General features: G+C 47.1%; 1 protein-coding gene across 7 annotated transcripts in view; it reads right to left on the bottom strand.

Annotated features, from left to right (window-relative positions):
* FARS2 (phenylalanyl-tRNA synthetase 2, mitochondrial) overlaps nt 1-17720 on the bottom strand; it is a 375868-nt gene that overhangs the window by 139732 nt on the left and 218416 nt on the right. For all 7 annotated transcript variants that reach the window (XM_060109822.1, XM_060109828.1, XM_060109826.1 and 4 more), the window contains one exon: nt 5286-5437. In XM_060109822.1, the coding sequence (XP_059965805.1) occupies nt 5286-5437 (152 nt within the window). The remainder of the gene's footprint in view (nt 1-5285; nt 5438-17720) is intronic.

Here is a 17720-nt window from a genome sequence, read left to right as displayed (position 1 = left end):
TGGTTAAAAACGCTGAAGACCCAAAATGATCGAAAGCCTTTCTCATAGTTGCCCCAAATGGTGGGCTGCCTATCCCATTTCTGCCAGCAGATTGGAGACTTCCCGTCCCCGCGCACACTGCCCTCGGTTCTCACTTGCTTCACTCTGATCAGCACCGTGAGGGCGGACAGGCCACCATCAAGGGGCGTGAGGTACACTCACCTGGCATCTTGGAAAGAGGGTGTGCAGTCTCCACACTACAAAAAGGTACACAGGATGCCAAGCGGAGGCACAGCCAGAGGACCCCCTGAACACTGCTCGTTTCCACAGAGGTGTGCAGTGACACAGCAGGCCACTGAGGATGCAGTCCACCGGGCGCCTGGCCTCTGGCCCAGCCTCACCGGCATCAAGCAGGTGCTCATCTCCCTCCCCACCTCCTCCGTGCAGACCTGCTCCTGTGGGACCTGGGCAGCCTGCGGGTAATCCGGAAGGATCCTTCCGCAAATGGCGAGGTCCTGGGGGACAAGGCAGAACAGGGAGTTTGGGGACTGAACTAATTGTGTCTTAGTGCGTCTCATGCTGGTGGCCAGCACGGCTGCCCTGTGATCACAATAAAGCTCACACCTCGTGGGCTGCTTTAAAAAGAAGGCTCGGGGAAGGAGGGTAGGGACGGGATCGGGAAAAAGAAATATCAGGCCCAAAATAGTCTTCTTAGAACTGCCTTCCGGCCGTCTGAACCACAACAATAGAAGTTCTGATACTCATGCCACCAGCCTTGCAATAAAAATGAAGGAAGAGCAAGGAGACAGGAGAGTTCTAATGCCGTCTCCTCGGTACCGCACGCTGTCAATTTCAAGGCGGCGCAATTTCTGACGAGCTCTCCCAAGATTCACTGGAGTTGGCTTCTCATTGCTGGCCAATCTTTTAGTTCCAATAAGTGCACTTACTCGGCTCTGTCTAAAGAAACACGACCAGAGATGCAGACCAGAGACGTCAGTCCACCTGCCACTGCCCATAGCATTTTCCCAACGTACAATCCAGAGAATGGTCCTGTGGATTATAGAGCCCTGCTGGCTGGCGTCTATGCCACTGCACAAAGTATTTTTATTTTGTTCTGCTTAAACATTTACTCCTCAAGTTGCAGGAAGACCAGGCACCGTTTCAGATGACAGCGTTATGTGAAGTCTCATTCCCTTCCCTCTAGTATCAGAGCTTCCCCATCATCTGTATTGACTGCCAAACCCCAGCTGACTCGCTCTACTGAGGTCATTCTTTATTTTAAAAAAAACAACACAGGTTGACCATGAAAGTTACTGATTTATACTCTAACACCTAGCAATTTTTTTAGAACTTTGTGCACTTTTCAAAGCATTCACATAGATAGGCTCATCTTATGTTTGCGGCTACCACTTAAAGACGGTATTTGTGCTCATCCCAAGTTGGTAGGTGGGGACACTGAGGCTCAGGGAGTCCCAGTGCTAGACATCTAGGATGTGAAGGGTCAGGAATCAAGGCTTCCGACTCTGAACCCTGAGCTCTTTGCATCAGACTACACTGCCTCCCCTTCCAATGCCATAAGCCATTCCTAGTCATCTAATAAAAGCTCCTCCAAGGCATGAAGGAGGATTATTAAGTATCCACCAAGCATCAGGTGGTGAGAGCCTCCTTCCACTAATATAAACCCTGAGGGAGGGTGGAGGGAGTGACCGTGCCCTCAGCCCCCAAGGTGTGTCCCTCAAGTGGAACAGCCTGGAGAAGTTTAAGAGCAAATGAAGAGTAAAAGACACGACTGAGCCGGCAGGCAGGAGCCGGTACCGAGTCCCACACGGGGAGAAGGAAGGCAGTGCTCCCGTGTTTGCTCTGAAAACTGTCCAGTGAACCCTTCTGGCTGAAGGTGCTCAGCCTCTGGCTTCGTGTCCAGAAAGCGGGGCCGGGCGGTTTAGGGTGGCCCCTGACTAGACCAACAACAGGCTCTTGAACCAACAGTGGCTTCTCCACAGCCTGCTCAGACCTCAGGAAGCAGCCTGGTGCAAAGCGCTCTGCCCAACAAGTGGGATGACGGTTTGCTCAGTTAATTAGGCTGCTTCCTCCCAGAATTAGTACTGGGACAATGGAGGGGATGGGCCAGAAAAGACTTTGGCCAAGGCAGCAAGGGGCGGAGACGTGAATGTGTGTGTAAATGGGCTGGGGGGTGGCGGAGGGGACGGAGGACGCAGACACTGGCCAGGAGGGGCAAGGACAGGGACAGAGCCAGGGTCCCAGATGCAGAAGGTCTCTGGTCTCAGACCTGCCTCGGTTCTGAGTAGCTTTCCAGCCCTGACTCAGGTGTATCCTGAATAAATCCCCTCTGTCCTGAAGAGGCCACCGTGAGGGACTCTGTCCTGGCAACAAAACAGCCTAACAACCCAGAGCTGTTTTTACAGAAACTGAACGTTTCCAGTAAAGAGCGCTGACTCACAATCACAATCAGGACTGAGGACGGGTCATTCACAAGGTGTCAGAGAGGAGACAGACACACAGGGCCCGCTATCCTGGCTCCTGCGTAACTCTCCCCAGACCGATGGCCTCTTCCCGCTGAATCTACAGCCCTAGACACGGGCCTCTCACTTCAAGTCGATGAACGTTACTGAGCGTCAATTATGTGCAAGAGAGCAGGCAGGTCTTGATTAGGTTAACCAAGCTTATTGTACGTCATGCCTTTTATTGCTAAGTTCATTTCTCCTATGTTATTTGGCTCCATAAGAACTGGGATCTTGCCTTGTGCCCCCAGTGAAGCCAACGTTTCCTATAACACAGGCACTCAAGAATCAGTGGGTAAATTTGTTTATGGCCTGCCCCTTGTATTTATCATCTGTTCTTCAGCAGAAAAAGTCTGCCACCCCCTGCCCTAGATATTTCCTGAGAGTCTGTACGCAGTGGGCCACCATTACTAAATAATGTATTATTTTCCTCAAGTATGTCCTTTTCCTCAGGGCTGTAACAGCAAGGTTTACCTTGCTTTGGTTGTCCATAACAAAGATCTGAAAAATAGTGGCTTAAACAAGATACTTCTCTCTCTTGTGAAAGTCTACAACTGAATCGACTCCCCAGTGTCAGAGACCCAGGCAACTTCTGTGCTATTGTTCCCCACACACAGCTTCCACTGCCAAGGTCACACCATGGTCCAGAATGGCTGCCAAGGTACCAGCCGTTACATCCACATCCAGGTAGAAGAAAGGTAAAGGACAGCCTCAACCCAGTTTTTAAGGAAACTTCTGGAAATGCCACTAAAAACTTCTACTTATAAATCACTGGCTAAACTCAGCTACATAGATACACTTTGCTGTAGAGGAATCTCAGAAGTGTAGACTTTTAGTTGGCTAGGTTGGTTAGATAAAAATCAAAGTTATATATTTTTATAACAGGGGTTGGGATGTTGAGAGATAACTAGGAATCTCTGCCACAGGAACCTTACTGCCATCCTAGCCCCTTAGTAAGACAGTACAGGCGCTGGGCAGGTTCTCCACTGTGCCAGGGCCCCGGGCTACCCCATAGAGTCTATTTTCTGTAAAGTTAGCAGACAGATATCATCTGCAAGCTCCAAAATATATTTAAAATCTGCCAAAGCAGCTGAAACCAAGTAGAAGCCAAATGGGAGGAAGTGAAGAGAAGGAACAGATAGGCAGATCTCAGAAAACACCAGCATAAATACTTCTTCAGAGCCAAGGGTTCCAGTTTAAAGTGCAAAGTCTACATGACCAACAAGCGTCAAAACTGGGGTAAACAAAGGTAAATCTGTGTGTAACAAGTGCAGATTTGGGGCAGGAGGCAGAACTACACAAAGAACCTAAGAGATGAATGAGCCATATTTAAAGAGAGGTTGGTTTTTGGCAGTGGAGGGAAAAAAACGCCTTACAGCTGTGAAAACAGCAGTCCTGAATGACGGCCTTAGCCCCTCCCACCATGCCAGCCCCACCTCAGCCCTCAACCTTGTGCGAAGAGCTGGTTCCGAAAATCCAATGCATTCAAATATGAGTGACAAAAAGGCAATCACATGCACACCACTGATGCATCAACCAAAATAAAGAAAAAAAGATAGGAAAAATGGCAGAAAAACTTACTGACGGGGAAGTCACAGAAAGATGTTGCCTTTGGAGTACATGAAACTTCTAGCCAAATATTTTGCAGTGAATTTTAAAAACCAAACGAAGCAATTTGTTTAAGAAGGAAAAATCACAAAGCAGAAACGACTCTGGGAAGAGACAGGAAGAAAACAGGGAGAATTGAAATGTGAGCTTGAAGACCTCAGAAAAGGAGGGGAAACAAAGTAACTGAAGATGGAAATGGAGTGTGGGCAAGAAGAGACCACAGAAGACCCAGGGTGGGGAGGTGGGCAGAGAGGGTAACGATGGGGAAGCACCCGAAAGGAAGTGGCGGGACAGAGAGTTTTAAAACATTAGAGAGAAAACAGCAGCAGGCAGAGGAGTCAGATAAAGAGGGGCGGGGCACCCATGTCTGGATCCCCAAGGGAGGGGTCAGAAGAGATCCTCACAGATATGATTCAAGAAGAATTCCCTAAGACCCAGGTGGAGCCAAATCTGATTAGAGAGAGACAAGAATTTACACCCCAGGGAGAGCAGGTCAACACTGAGAGGGATCCTGCTACAGTTATTAAACTTTAAAGGTAAAGAATCTTTTAGGAAGAAGAGGAAAACAATCAAGCCCGGCCTCAGATTTCTTTAAATCAAGTTAAACTGGAGAAGACAACTGAGCAACACTTACAAGACCCTCACCAAAAAATGGGTGAGCCAAGGATTTTATACCCAGTCAAGCTGTCATCTAAGTATAAACAGAGAAACACGCAAGAGCTCATGGGATATCGCTTCCCCGAGTCCTTGAGCACACTTCTAGATCCACATTTAACTCCTAGGACGTAATACAGGTCTCGGCGTGTGCTAAGTGCTTAATAAATATTCAGTGAGAGACTCTAACAAAACAGCTTTTTCTCCACAAACTTCTCTCTCTGCCTCATTTCCTTGGTACTTGGAATGTGATATGGTAAGAGATCACTTCCCAAAACAATACCAAAAAGCTCCAAGATATTTAAAACCTTCTGTTTCATATCCTTTGTCTACTAAGGCAGGAAAGATTAAAAATGTATTTTAGAAAGATTTTCAGAAAGTACTGATATGCTGAATGTTCACTGTAAATTCCGAATACATTTGTATCTTATGCACTAGGCTGCAGCAACATTTTATTACATACTTCCACATGCCATTTGCCACATGTAAATAAAAAAGGATAAACTCAGAAAGTTTCTTACTTACTTTGGATGTTCAAACTTGTCTATAAGATCAACTTTTTCCACCAGGTCTCCTCCAATTGTTCGGACTAAGTCATAGAAATCGTTCTCTGTGTAATTCTCGCGAGGTAACCAGAATGAGATGTCATTGATCACAGCAGGGTATTTGCTGAGAGGCTAACAAAATGAGAGAAGAAAAAAGAGATTGATTTGTTAGTTGGATGACAACGTTGAAGTTTTTCATGGCAAGTTTCACGTGGGCTAGTTAGAAAATGCTGGCAAGACATTATTTCAGCACTTGAATTTTCAGGAACAAAATGAACTTAAAAGATAAGTCAATATTCAAAATTAGCAAATTCCATTATGAATATTATAGATTCTTATCACTCTCATGTGTAACATTACCATATATTATACTCACATTGCCATTAATGTTCAATTTAGTATAAAGCAATTTGAATATATCATATTTCAGTTTTTTTCCATTTGAATACTAGAGGAGAAAAGTCCACATTTAATGAACAAGCAATTCATTAACTTCTGTGATACTTTCAGGAAGCCGTTTTAATAGAGAAATAAGTAAGGGCTTGTCAAAATTGATATTTCAATTAGTAATGTCATTATTTGTTAGTATTTCTAATTATTAAGGGAGTACTTCTAATTATTAATTATATAGGGGGTTATTTTTCAAATTATGCTTCTAAGGATGTGAAAGACACAAAGGTAGCCATTCCCCCATTTTATCCCATTTTTTCCAGTTTATTAGGGCTCACTAACTAGTTCATTATATTAGATACATATAGATATTTTTAGAAGTTACCACATTTGTTTACATGGCTTAAACATGTACGTCACAAATACATATTTATATATTACATACACACACATATATATAGATAGCTGTGATGTTATGTAAGTCTGTAAGTTACCACCACAATAAAAAATGTTTCATTAAACGTTTCATTATATAACTATGAAATCCATACAACTAAGGAAATATCTGCCAATTTGTTAGGAGAACAAGTTTATAAATTGATTTACACCAAGCCTGATATCATCATAAACCCCCTGGTGAATCACTGATTAGAAAAATATAAAACTTTTTAAATGGCAAAACCTCTGAAGAGCCAAGTACTCAAACATAAATGATTATTCAACTTGAAATATCAATAAAGTTGTCAAAAGCATCGGTTCAGAACACACATTTCAAACGAACATAATAAAGCTACCACCCAGGTGCTCCTGAGAAAGTACCACAGCTCCTGAAAAACACCCTATTTTCTTGGAGTCAAGATGCTGTGATAAATAATACGTGGGTTAATGTACCATTGCGAGATGGTGGCAGTTGGGTGGTTACACAGCACTTTTCCTTTTCCACCTGAGGAACGTGGAAATTCAGGGGTATTCGATAAGAGGCAGGGGTTGCCAAGAATTAGCATGAAATCACCTCTTCGATGACAGACACGGGAGGAGGCACCCGACTGGGCACTGGTGTCAGGAACCCGAGAACAGCGGTCAACGTGATAGAGCAGTCAGCCAGAGTACAGGCCCCAAGACGTTAAAAAATACATGGTATAGGGGCCTCCCTGGTGGCGCAAGTGGTTGAGGGTCCGCCTGCCGATGCAGGGGATGCGGGTTCGTGCCCCGGTCTGGGAGGATCCCGTATGCCGCGGAGCGGCTGGGCCCGTGGGCCATGGCCGCTGAGCCTGCGCGTCCGGAGCCTGTGCTCCGCAACGGGGGAGGCCACAGCGGTGAGAGGCCCGCATACCGCAAAAAAAAAAAAAAAAAAAAAAAAAAAAAAATACATGGTATATGTTACGGTAAATACATAAAAACCAAGGAGAAAAACCCAGACCATTGTACTGCAAACCTAGTTCAAGCTAACAAGTGGGAACAAGTTTAAAGTAATGGTGACTGGTTCCTTGTGAACTTGCAAGCAGGGTCGAACCGGAGGCCTTTCACAGCTCCTGAAACTTCCTCTCTCTCACTTCTCCTCTTCTTGCACGTGAATATCTTTTCATCGTTTTTTTTTTTTTTTTTTTTTTTTTTCCCCAGTGAAAGCATGTGGGAAGCAAACTCTCGGAACCGACACGGCTGAAATCCCCACTCGTGAATCATCCGGCAAAGCACAAAATTGTAGGTTTACCGTTGTCTCCCCTCAGCGCTTGGAAAATACTTCTCTGTACCCGTTAGCAATGAGGACAAGTCTGCTGTCGGTCAGAGCTGCTTCTGCGCAGGGAGTCTGCCATTTCTCTCTGGCAGGGTGGAAGGGCTTCACCTTTATCCTGGCAGCTCTGATGAGGCCGGGCCTGCATTCATCTTGGGGTACATTCTGCCCGGGACTCGGCATGTGCTTTTGCTCAGAGGCTTCATGTTCTCATCCAAGTAGGAAAATTCCAGCCAGGACCCCTCTGTCCTCTTCTTCTAGGACCGCAAGTCTCCATGTTGTGGGGCTTCTCAGTCTATCTTCCACTTCTCTTACCTGATGGATTTTCGGGTTTTAATCTTTACGTATTTGTGCTGTATTCTGGGTGAATTCTTCAGTAACAGCTTCTTATTTACTAATTCTCCCTTCAGCTGAGTCTAGTCTCATCTGTTTTTTTTTTCTTCTTCTCTATTTCAGTGAATCTATTACTCATTTCTGATATTTCTAATTGTTTTCTTCCATATCTACTTACACTTCACTTTTGCCTGTTTTTGCCTCTTATTCAGAATTTCCTGTTCTTCTTCTTCTTGTTTTTATGGTTGTTATTCTTCCATTGATCTCTTTGAGGACATGAGGCATTTTTTCTTTTTTTAAAGAATGCCTCTTGCTTTTACTTTACTCTCCAGTGACTCAGATTCTGAGTGTGGATTTGGTTGCTGATACGCTCAGGTCAGAGTTCTTCACGTGGTTTGGGGTGAGTGTCTGCAGGCCCATCTGGGATGGGAATCACTCACCACCCCTCCTTGGTCAGAGGTTTTTGTGGTACCTCCCTCCCCTTGTGCTCCTGGCCCAGATCTAGTTAGTGGTGGCATCTGGGTTCCTGCCCGATGGTGACAGGGCTGATGATGCCATGGCGGTGACTCATCTCAGTTCCTGATGAAGAGGGCAACTCTCTTCCTGGGCTCAAAGCTCCTTTGAGCTAGAGGTCACAGCAGGCAGCAGTTTGAAGCAGTGGTGGCTGCCCCCCTTCTAGAGGAGGGGACCGCCTGCTCCTACTTTCCAGCAGAGATCATGCTCTGGACCAGCACATCCTGCCCCCTCCCCGACCAGAGCCAATCACTGTTTCCCCTGCCTAGGAACCTGCAGCCCACAGAGTCTTCGGCCTCACTCTCTGCTCTTTGTGTTTGTCTCTTGTGCATGGATAAATATCTTTTTAGGGGGAAGAGGGGAAGGCATGGTTCTGGCTTTTTCACGTCCTCTTTTTATCTATCATGGCTGTGTGTTCGGAGACGGTAACGAGCAGTTTACAAAGCAACAACGACCTGACTCTAAATTTCCTTACACAATGGTTCTTACCTTCATGGGGGAGGGACACAGATGTCTCTGAGAATATGAGGAAAAATTCAAATCTTGTTCCAGAAAAGTACATACTTTCACAAACACTGATTTTTCCATAGAACATCTGGGATTCACAAACCTAGTAAAAGTCATTCAAGGAGTCAAAATAAGGACTGCCCCCCGTCCCTGATCCATATTCAAAATTGTGTCATGAGTTCAAATACAGACAATTGAGATTATGGTACTAAGGGAGCTAAAAATATCAGAATCATCCTCTACTAACATAATAAATACATGTCTGTGTGTCTCCTTTATATGCATACATATAAAGGATGTATGTTTTATGATAATGAAAAGCATACATGAAGGCATCCTCGTTTGTCTTGTGGTAGCTACTTGAGATGCAGTCATACTTGTATCATACATTTAAACCTCGGCTTTTTATGGGCTGGACTAAGAGAGCCCGTACTGCCACCGCCTGGGACAATGCTGAAGGGCCACCCTCGCTTCAGAGCTCCCCGGGGGTTGGCCAAGGCCTCTGCTGTCAATGCCTCACAGCCCAACCTCCCCTCCCCCTCTGCCTAATCCTGCTCTCCTCTCCCTTCCCCCTCCATAGGCGTGGACCCTGACAGCACCTGGTTAGAAGCTTCCAGAAGGCTAACCTCTGTCTGAGAGTCTGCTCTCCAGGGAACCTAACCTGTGACTCCAAGACAGAAGCAAAATGTCAGCAACCAGTTGACGAAAGAATTTAGTGCATCCACGGGGACGGCAAGCCTTGAGGATCAGGTGCTCAGAGTGAGGCCCATCTGGATGGGCACAGGGGTCCCTCTCACCAGCTGTGTGACGTGGTGCCTGCAGCCTCGCCTGAAGCCCCCTCAGCCGCTTGTGACCCCCCCGGAGGACTTGGGAGGCCCGTGAGGGGCTGCACAGACCACCCCCTCCTCGCCTCCTGGTCTCCCCTGCAAGCTGCGGGGCGGGAAACCTCTCAGGCACGGTCTAGACCCGGCTCTTCACGGCAGGGCATTCCACAGCTGGTGGTGTCATCAGCTACCCTGTTACAGATTGAGTTGTGTCCCCACAAGAAGATACCCTGGAGCCCGAACCCCCAGTAACTTAGAATGTAACCTTACTTGGAGAAAAAGTCTTTACAGAGACACTCAAGTTAAAATGAGGTCACTTGGGGTGGCATCTTTAGAAAAGGGGAAATTCGGGCACAGAGACGTGCGTGCAAGGAGGCCTCACGCAGGGAAGCCAGACACAGGGGCGACGCGTCTGCAGGACAAGGATGCCCCGCGTGGCCAGAGCTGGGGTGGGGGCTGGGAGCGGGTCCTGCCCCCAAGCCCTCAGAGGAGCCGGCCCTGCTGCACCTGGGCCTCGGGCCTCAGCCCCCAGGACCAGGGGAGAATGGGTCTGCTGAGACCCCTCTGGGGCAGCGTACCCTTCTGGGCGTGGGGGAAGGGCCAGGGGGAGCTGGCGCCTCCACCGTCTGTGAAAGAACAGCTGTCGAATCTCAAGGTGGCTTCGCTGGAGCTTTGAGCCAAGCGTCAGGCCTTGGTCTTGGCCTTGCAGGTGTGTTCACTCGTCTGAGGAAAACCTGCCTCACGGTTTCCTCGCCTATACAACGGAGACGGTGTCTACTTGAGCAAACTGCAGTGGAGATGCCATGAAATAACACTCATGAGGCACATCCTTAATGGTTTTCTAGCCGAAACAGATTCGGACAGTTCAACGGATGCGTGATTTTGACAGCTGTCCGAGACCCAGGTACCGAAGCGACCAGGGTGGGGAAGGAGCTAGTCGAAAAAGTGAGATTTGGGTTTAATGGTGCCCGTCCTAGCTGGCCCCTTGCTCTGGGCTCACCCCTCCCGATATGTAAGATACAAACGTCTCCATGCACCTTCTAAGCTGCAGACGTCACAGGTGCCCTTCCTATCATCCATGATAAAGCCCACGTGCTCCAGTTCTGTACCTGCTCAGGACATTCCCAAGGAAGGTAACCTTACACTGCCGTCGGTGATGCAGCCTAGTGCGCCCGAGCTTTGACTCCGAGGAAGTTGTTGCTACATCAGCGCCTCCCTCTTAACCGACACGCCCGTCTCTTTTCTAACGTTGCTGACGGAGGATACAGGTTACCCGCCAATAGGGCAGGTTTTCTGGACGATCCGCCGTTATTCCGTCTCTGGCTTCTTCCCTTTACGCAAAGCTATTAGAATTTTTTTTTTTTTTTTTTTTGGTGGTGGTTTAAACATGATTTCAACCGTCGTTCTAACAGGGAAGGGTCCGCTTCCCCGTCAAGTTCTCCACAGAGTTCTGGAAACACCAAGGTGACTTCCACTCAGCTTTTAGCCACAGCTAAGTGTGGCCAAAGGCTGACTCTGCAGCCGCTCCAAGCTATGCGTCTCCTCCGAGACCACACATCTGCGCCTTGGTTTTCATGGTGATTATGTTACTGGCAGCTGCCACCCGTGGGTGCGGTGGGCCAGGGACGCGCTGGCACTTTCCGCAGGTCGTCCCACTAACACACAGCGTGCTCCTGGGACACGGCCACTCTTACTGTTCCCACTGTGTCCACGAGGAAACTGTGGCTTACAGACCTTAGCTGAAGCGCTCAAGGTCAAAGAGCCCCTAAGCAGCAGAGCCAAGGTCAAGTGCAGGGCCAGGCTGTGCTCTTAACTCCACGCTGTGAGGCCTCCATTTAAAACAAGGGGCTCAGGGGAAACAGCTCAGCTTCTAGTGCTGTTTCCGGAAGAAGTCTATCCAGCGCCATTAAAAACTGTGTAAATAAGACCAAATCTAACATGTATCCCTCTGGTGCCTTCCATGACATTTCCTTGGCAAATGACTCATTTATCTTTTTGATTAATTATCCTGACTCATAAGCACTTCCAGTCTGTTTACCATCTATGTGCTTGTGTTCTTAACTAAATGAACTTAAAAATCAGTTTTTCCTATAAAAATACTATGCACTACCAGTTACTCTCCTTACAGCCCTTACTTTAATTCCACCTACTTATTTTGTAATAAAAACTGCTTCTTGGGCTTTGCTGGTGGCGCAGTGGTTGGCAGTCCGCCTGCCGATGCAGGGGACACGGGTTCGTGCCCCGGTCCGGGAAGATCCCACATGCCGCGGAGCGCCTGGGCCCGTGAGCCATGGCCTCTGAGCCTGCGAGTCTGGAGCCTGTGCTCCGCAATGGGAGAGGCCGCAACAGTGAGAGGTCCACGTACCACAAAAAAAAAATTAACCTGGAGAACTTAAGACAGCTGATTCCCAGCGGCACCCCGTAATGCCAAAGAATTAGCCCCTGGGGGCGGGTGGGGGGGCAGACCCCACCCTGTGTCTGTGTCTAAAGCTTTGTTCTCCATCCTGCTGGTGACAGAAGGGCACAGGGGAGGTTCATTGGGCAAATGACTTCCGAAAACATCTACTGACTTGGTTTTTCCAGAAAATAGTCTAATATCAACTCTCAGTCATAGGGTAGAAATGGATATGGAACAGAAAGCTAACTGCGACCACCTAAATTTTTAAGACAAAACATGGCAGCTGCCCCGGGCAAGGAGTGGGAGCAGGGGGATGGGACGGGGTAGAGGGGAGCCCTTGAGACGCAAAGCGCTGGTGATCATAGCTGGGCGGTAGCTTCTTGGGTATCCATTGTGTTATTATACTTCCTAAGTAAACATTATTTTCCAAATTTTAGATAATGAGAAAATTAAAGAAAAAAATGGTATCAATATTTACTCATTTACACGGAGGAATTATGCCACAGAGGGAAACAATGGCCACAGCTTATGCATTCATATTTTTTAAATTGTTTTTTCTCTATTTAAAATAAAATTCCACCTGTTAATATTAGATTCTATTTCAGTAACAAAAACAGTGAGTTCAGCTTCCTCCCGTTAGGGAGAAATGTGAAGCGTTATTTTCTTTTGCACCAAATCCACATGAGTCCAACAAAGTTTACCACACAGTTCACAGAGGCCAAGTGTGATCAATGCCTCAGTTCAAGGTAAACGGAAGGTGAACACGGGGCTCTGATGGAGAAGCCCCCCATGCCCTACTCAGGTGGCAGCTGGCAGAAGAAGGTGCACTCAACTGGAGCCAGGGGACAAGACGGCCAGTGTTCACCAGCCGCCCACTCGGGCTAATCACACCCTGTCCCTGCCACCAACGAGCTCACAGGCTCGAGGGAAGGCGGCTGTGAACAGCGGTCCCTGCCCTGGAACAGAGGGGCTGACACAGCCTCTGTGTACATATGGCTCGAAGCCTGAGTGGGGTCACCAGACTACCCTCCCGTTCCCGGAGGAAGTCACACTTCCCATCCAGTAAGTAAAAGTCCCAGTAAGAGAAGCTCATTAAAGTAAGAAAACATGGAGTGCATACTAAGGAGTTTTGGGCCATCTGTCTGGTCAAAGGCCAAACCTGACAAGGAGAGAGAGAGATGGGCAGTGAGTAATTTCTGGGGAAGAAGCGGCCATAGGACGCCCACAGAGCTCCAGTCTGCTTCTCTCTGGTGGACACACTGCCAGCTCTCCGGGACCAAGTTTCCACATCTGCAGAAGAAAGCACTGAGCACCCCACACTGTCGTCCCATCAAAACTGTCCCAGGGACGCCACGAGGGGCAACTCCACCAGAGAGGTGCTGGGTTTAGCCAAGTGAGGCAGGGGGACCGGCCCCTCCTCTTCAGATTGGGTCTCCCCAAAATTTAAACTACAAGGACCAAGTGCAACCCAAGTGTTCCACCCCACTGGTTACCCGAGCCGTGTGTCTCACCTCCACTCAAATCACAACTCCTTTCACTTGAAGTGACCCTGGGTTTCCTGCCGGTTTAAAATTTGAACTACTCAGAGTTGGAAAAACAAGCTTTTCAGAGTTCCATCAAATAAACTTCATGCCAGATCGCTGAGGCTACGAGCAAGCAAAATCGTCACTCAGGAGGTACCATTCCAAGGTCATTAATGATGGATTTCCCTTACGCACAGTGAACAGGATATTTCCACACACTGGCTCAGCCACGAAGGCAACTTCTGGGGTTCCTTCTCTTCTCCCCAAACCACCACATGTGCTGGTTGCCTGTACACAACGTAAGGTTCTCACGTTCACGCAACCATCCTCACAGAGGGTCAGACAGGCCATGTCATCCAGGCGAGGCGGATGGGGAGACAGAGGCGCAGCAGCTGTTGTGCTCACGGGCGCACACGTAACAAGTAACGAGTGGCGGCAGAGGTGCGGTCTGAACACAGGTGCGTGTGGCCCCAAACCTCCGATTCACCATTAAGTCACACCTCCCCACCGGGGCCCCTTGTGAGGCCCCCTGAATGTGGAGAACGCACGACGGCCGCTCCGCCTTCCCCACGACTCCCAGGAGCCCCTGCCCCTGTGTGAGCTGCGGCTCTACGTGCTCCAGGCTCCTAGACGCCTCTGTGTGACAGGAGCCTTACATCACCGAACTGTCATGAAGATTAAATGGGATAATATATATTAAAAGCCCTTATAAATTACAAAACACCATAGAAGGTAAGATATGATTAATCATCCCTTTCTTTTTGTTTTGTGAGCTTTTTTTTTTTTTTTTTTTGGTACGCGGGCCTCTCACTGCTGTGGCCTCTCCCATTGCGGAGCACAGGCTCCGGACGCGCAGGCCCAGCGGCCATGGCTCACAGGCCCAGCCTCTCCGCGGCATGTGGGATCTTCCCGGACCGGGGCATGAACCCATGTCCCCTGCATTGGCAGGCAGACTCTCAATCGCTGCGCCACCAGGGAAGCCCTGTTTTGTGAGCTTTTTAAAAACAATTCATCAGATGAACAACCTAAAAATGTTACCGTTGAGTTAGGGTTCACCGCGTGCCAGGCACGGTGACCTCCTGCATCTTCAGATGAAGCCTATGGGGCGATCGCTCAGCTGGGACATCCCAGCTCTGCCACTTACTAGTTTTGGTGACTTGGGCAGTTCCTTTAGCTCTTGGTCCCCCATTTTCAAAAGCTATACTTCCACCGACTAAGAGAAAATCTAATGGGACAGTTACTACATATTTAGTGTTAGGGGTAAAAGAGGAATGTGACGGGGCTGTTAGTCTCCTCTGGTACCCAAACCCCGATCAGCAGATTATCTGCTGGGCATATGTTCTCAGAGGCAGGGATGGAGCTGAGTGAATGCTGGCAGGCCCAGCCTATCCTGCATCAGCCAATGCACATCCTCGTGCAGGGTGACACCAGGTACAGCCTGCAGAGAGGACGGCCCAGGCCGTGACCTCATTACCTGTGGAGCCCGTGCTCTGGCCCAGGGGTTCTCACTCTGGCTGGCTGGTACCGGAGCCCCTCACGAACAGAACCGACATCCCTGGTGGCACCACCGGGCATCAGTCTCTTTTCAGAACTCCCCAGGGGATGCCATGCACAGAGAGCATCGGGAACCACTGCTCTAGCCTCATGCACTGGAGGAGGACAGTTTTTCCCTCTGTAAAAGGACACTGGCCACACACGCATCCCTCTTCACTGTGGCTTTTGCGTAGCTCTGTCAACTTCAAATATAGGGTGCTGTCAGAGATGGCTGTCGTCTTAATTGGGGAATAAGAGGCCAGTAAGTGCTTTCAGGCCGCCCTCTGCCCCCACTACCTCCAAAACCAGAGTTTCACGTGTCTGTCAATGTGTTATCTCATAATTCACATACAATCATACCTCATTATCAGAACATATTAAAAACATACATCACCTCACTTAACAACCTTATGAGATAAATATTATTGCCCCCCTTTGAAAAATGAAAATACTGAGGCTCAAAGAGTTAAGTAATGGGCTCAAGGTCACAATAACCAAGACCTGAACATGGGCAGCCCACCTGCAGAGCTGTGAACTTGAAGCAGCAGGGGTGCTGGACCTCAGGGATGTTACAGATGTTCTCTTGAGAAAGGTTCCAAGGTAATATCTGTGGGCAGCTGGGGCTTGAAGGGGCAACTCAGAGGCCAAGTCCTCACTAGCTTCTGATTGTAGATCCTCACCCGTCTCACTGCTTCTTGCTTATTACCAACAATTCCAAATTAATCTGATAAGAAACCAACGTAATTTACTAAGAGAGTGGATCCTAAAAGTTCTCATCACGAGGAAAAGAATTTTTTTCTTCTTCTTTTTTGTATCTATATGATGGATGTTAACTAAACTTATCGTGGCAACCAGTTCACAACATATGTAAGTCAAGTCATGACGCTGTACACCTTAAACTTGTACCATGCTCTATGTCAATTACATCCCAGTAAAACTGAAAAATAATAATTTATTCATTCTATAGGAAAAATACTGGGATCACAGCCATCAAGACCCATTCAAACAATAAATGGATGCCTATACTCCAACTCTCAAACAAAAATAAATAAAAATAAAAGGGTTCCATGGTCAAATAAGTTAGGGAAATGCTAGTTTCAGGTTTCTTACAGTAAGACATCTCAGAACCTTTAAAACACTAAGAGGCTTTATGAATCTCCAAGTAACAGAAGCCATGTCCCCAGATTTAGTCATAAAATTTTCTTTTGCCAGAAACACAGTATGGATCGTGTGGATGTAGAAAGGACAGGATCTGGAGCCACATGGATGGAAACTGAAAATTATGGGTTGAGCAGTACAGGTTCTCTAAACCAAGTAAACGTTTACAAACTTTATACTTTTGGAAAATATTTCATTTACAGGAATCTACTCACCTTTTCCTCATGCACCTGAAATCTCCTCAATTAAAATAAATCCTGTTGTTTTATCTCTATTTATCTGAAATGCTATTAACCACCACTCCACAATGCCTCTACAATAGGAAGACAATCGAAAATAATCTTACACGTAGGGATATTCTGACACTTACTGTTTTACATATTCAGTTCAACTGACCTTTGTGAAATAGAAACCACTGCGTTCCCATTCTATAGATGAAGAAAATGAAGGCCAAAGAGGTGAAATGAATTGACAAAAGTCAAAGAACACCAAGTAGGTGCCAGAACATTAACCCACTTTTTTCACAGAAGCACATCCTCAAGTGCTGCCTGATGCTAAGGTCCTGATCGAACACTAATGATGTCTGGTACGGTTTTTACTTGCATTTTTACAGGTTTTTAAATGCATTTTGTTTCAGTCATTTGAAGATTAGTCCTCTCGCTAAGTTATACAGCTCCCGGTTAACCACACATTTTGATTAACCCCATTCCTCAACCGTGGTGGTTTACAGAGAAGATATTATAGCGAGGCTTCTAAATAACATGGCTGAGTCTCGTTATGATTACTAGGGCTTTAGTACATCAAGGAGCCAATCCTAAGGACCAACAGCCTTTAAAAAAAAATACAGGTGGTTTTTTTGTAGTGAAGTAGATGGACCTAGAGTCTGTCATACAGAGTGAAGTGAAGTATTCCCTTTGCTTCTATCCTCTGAAAGAGGCTGTAGAGAATTCATATAATTTCTCCTTAAATGTTTGATAGAATTCACCAGTGAACTCATCTGGCCCTGGTGCTTTCTGTTTTGGAAGGTTATTAATTCTTGATTCAATTGCTTTAATTGATATAGACCTATTCAGATAGTCTACTTCTTGTGTGACTTTTGGCTGGAAAGAGAAAAACAAATACCGTATGCTAAGACATATATATGGAATCTAAAAAAAAAAATGGTCATGAAGAACCTAGGGGTAAGACAGGAATAAAGACACAGACCTACTAGAGAATGGATTTGAGGACATGGGGAGGGGGAAGGGTAAGCTGTGACAGGGCGAGAGAGTGGCATGGACATATATACACTACCAAACGTAAAATAGATAGCTAGTGGGAAGTAGCCGCATAGCACAGGGAGATCAGCTCGGTGCTCTGTGACCACCTAGAGGGGTGGGAGGGAGGGAGACGCAAGAGGGAAGAGATATGGGGACATATGTATATGTATAACTGATTCACTTTGTTATGAAGCAGAGACTAACACACCATTATAAAGCAATTATACTCCAATAAAGATGTTCAA

Source organism: Mesoplodon densirostris, chromosome 10, assembly GCF_025265405.1.
Source record: "Mesoplodon densirostris isolate mMesDen1 chromosome 10, mMesDen1 primary haplotype, whole genome shotgun sequence".
Classification (NCBI taxonomy): Eukaryota; Metazoa; Chordata; class Mammalia; order Artiodactyla; family Ziphiidae; genus Mesoplodon; species Mesoplodon densirostris.
This window is presented reverse-complemented; position numbering and strand designations above follow the sequence as displayed.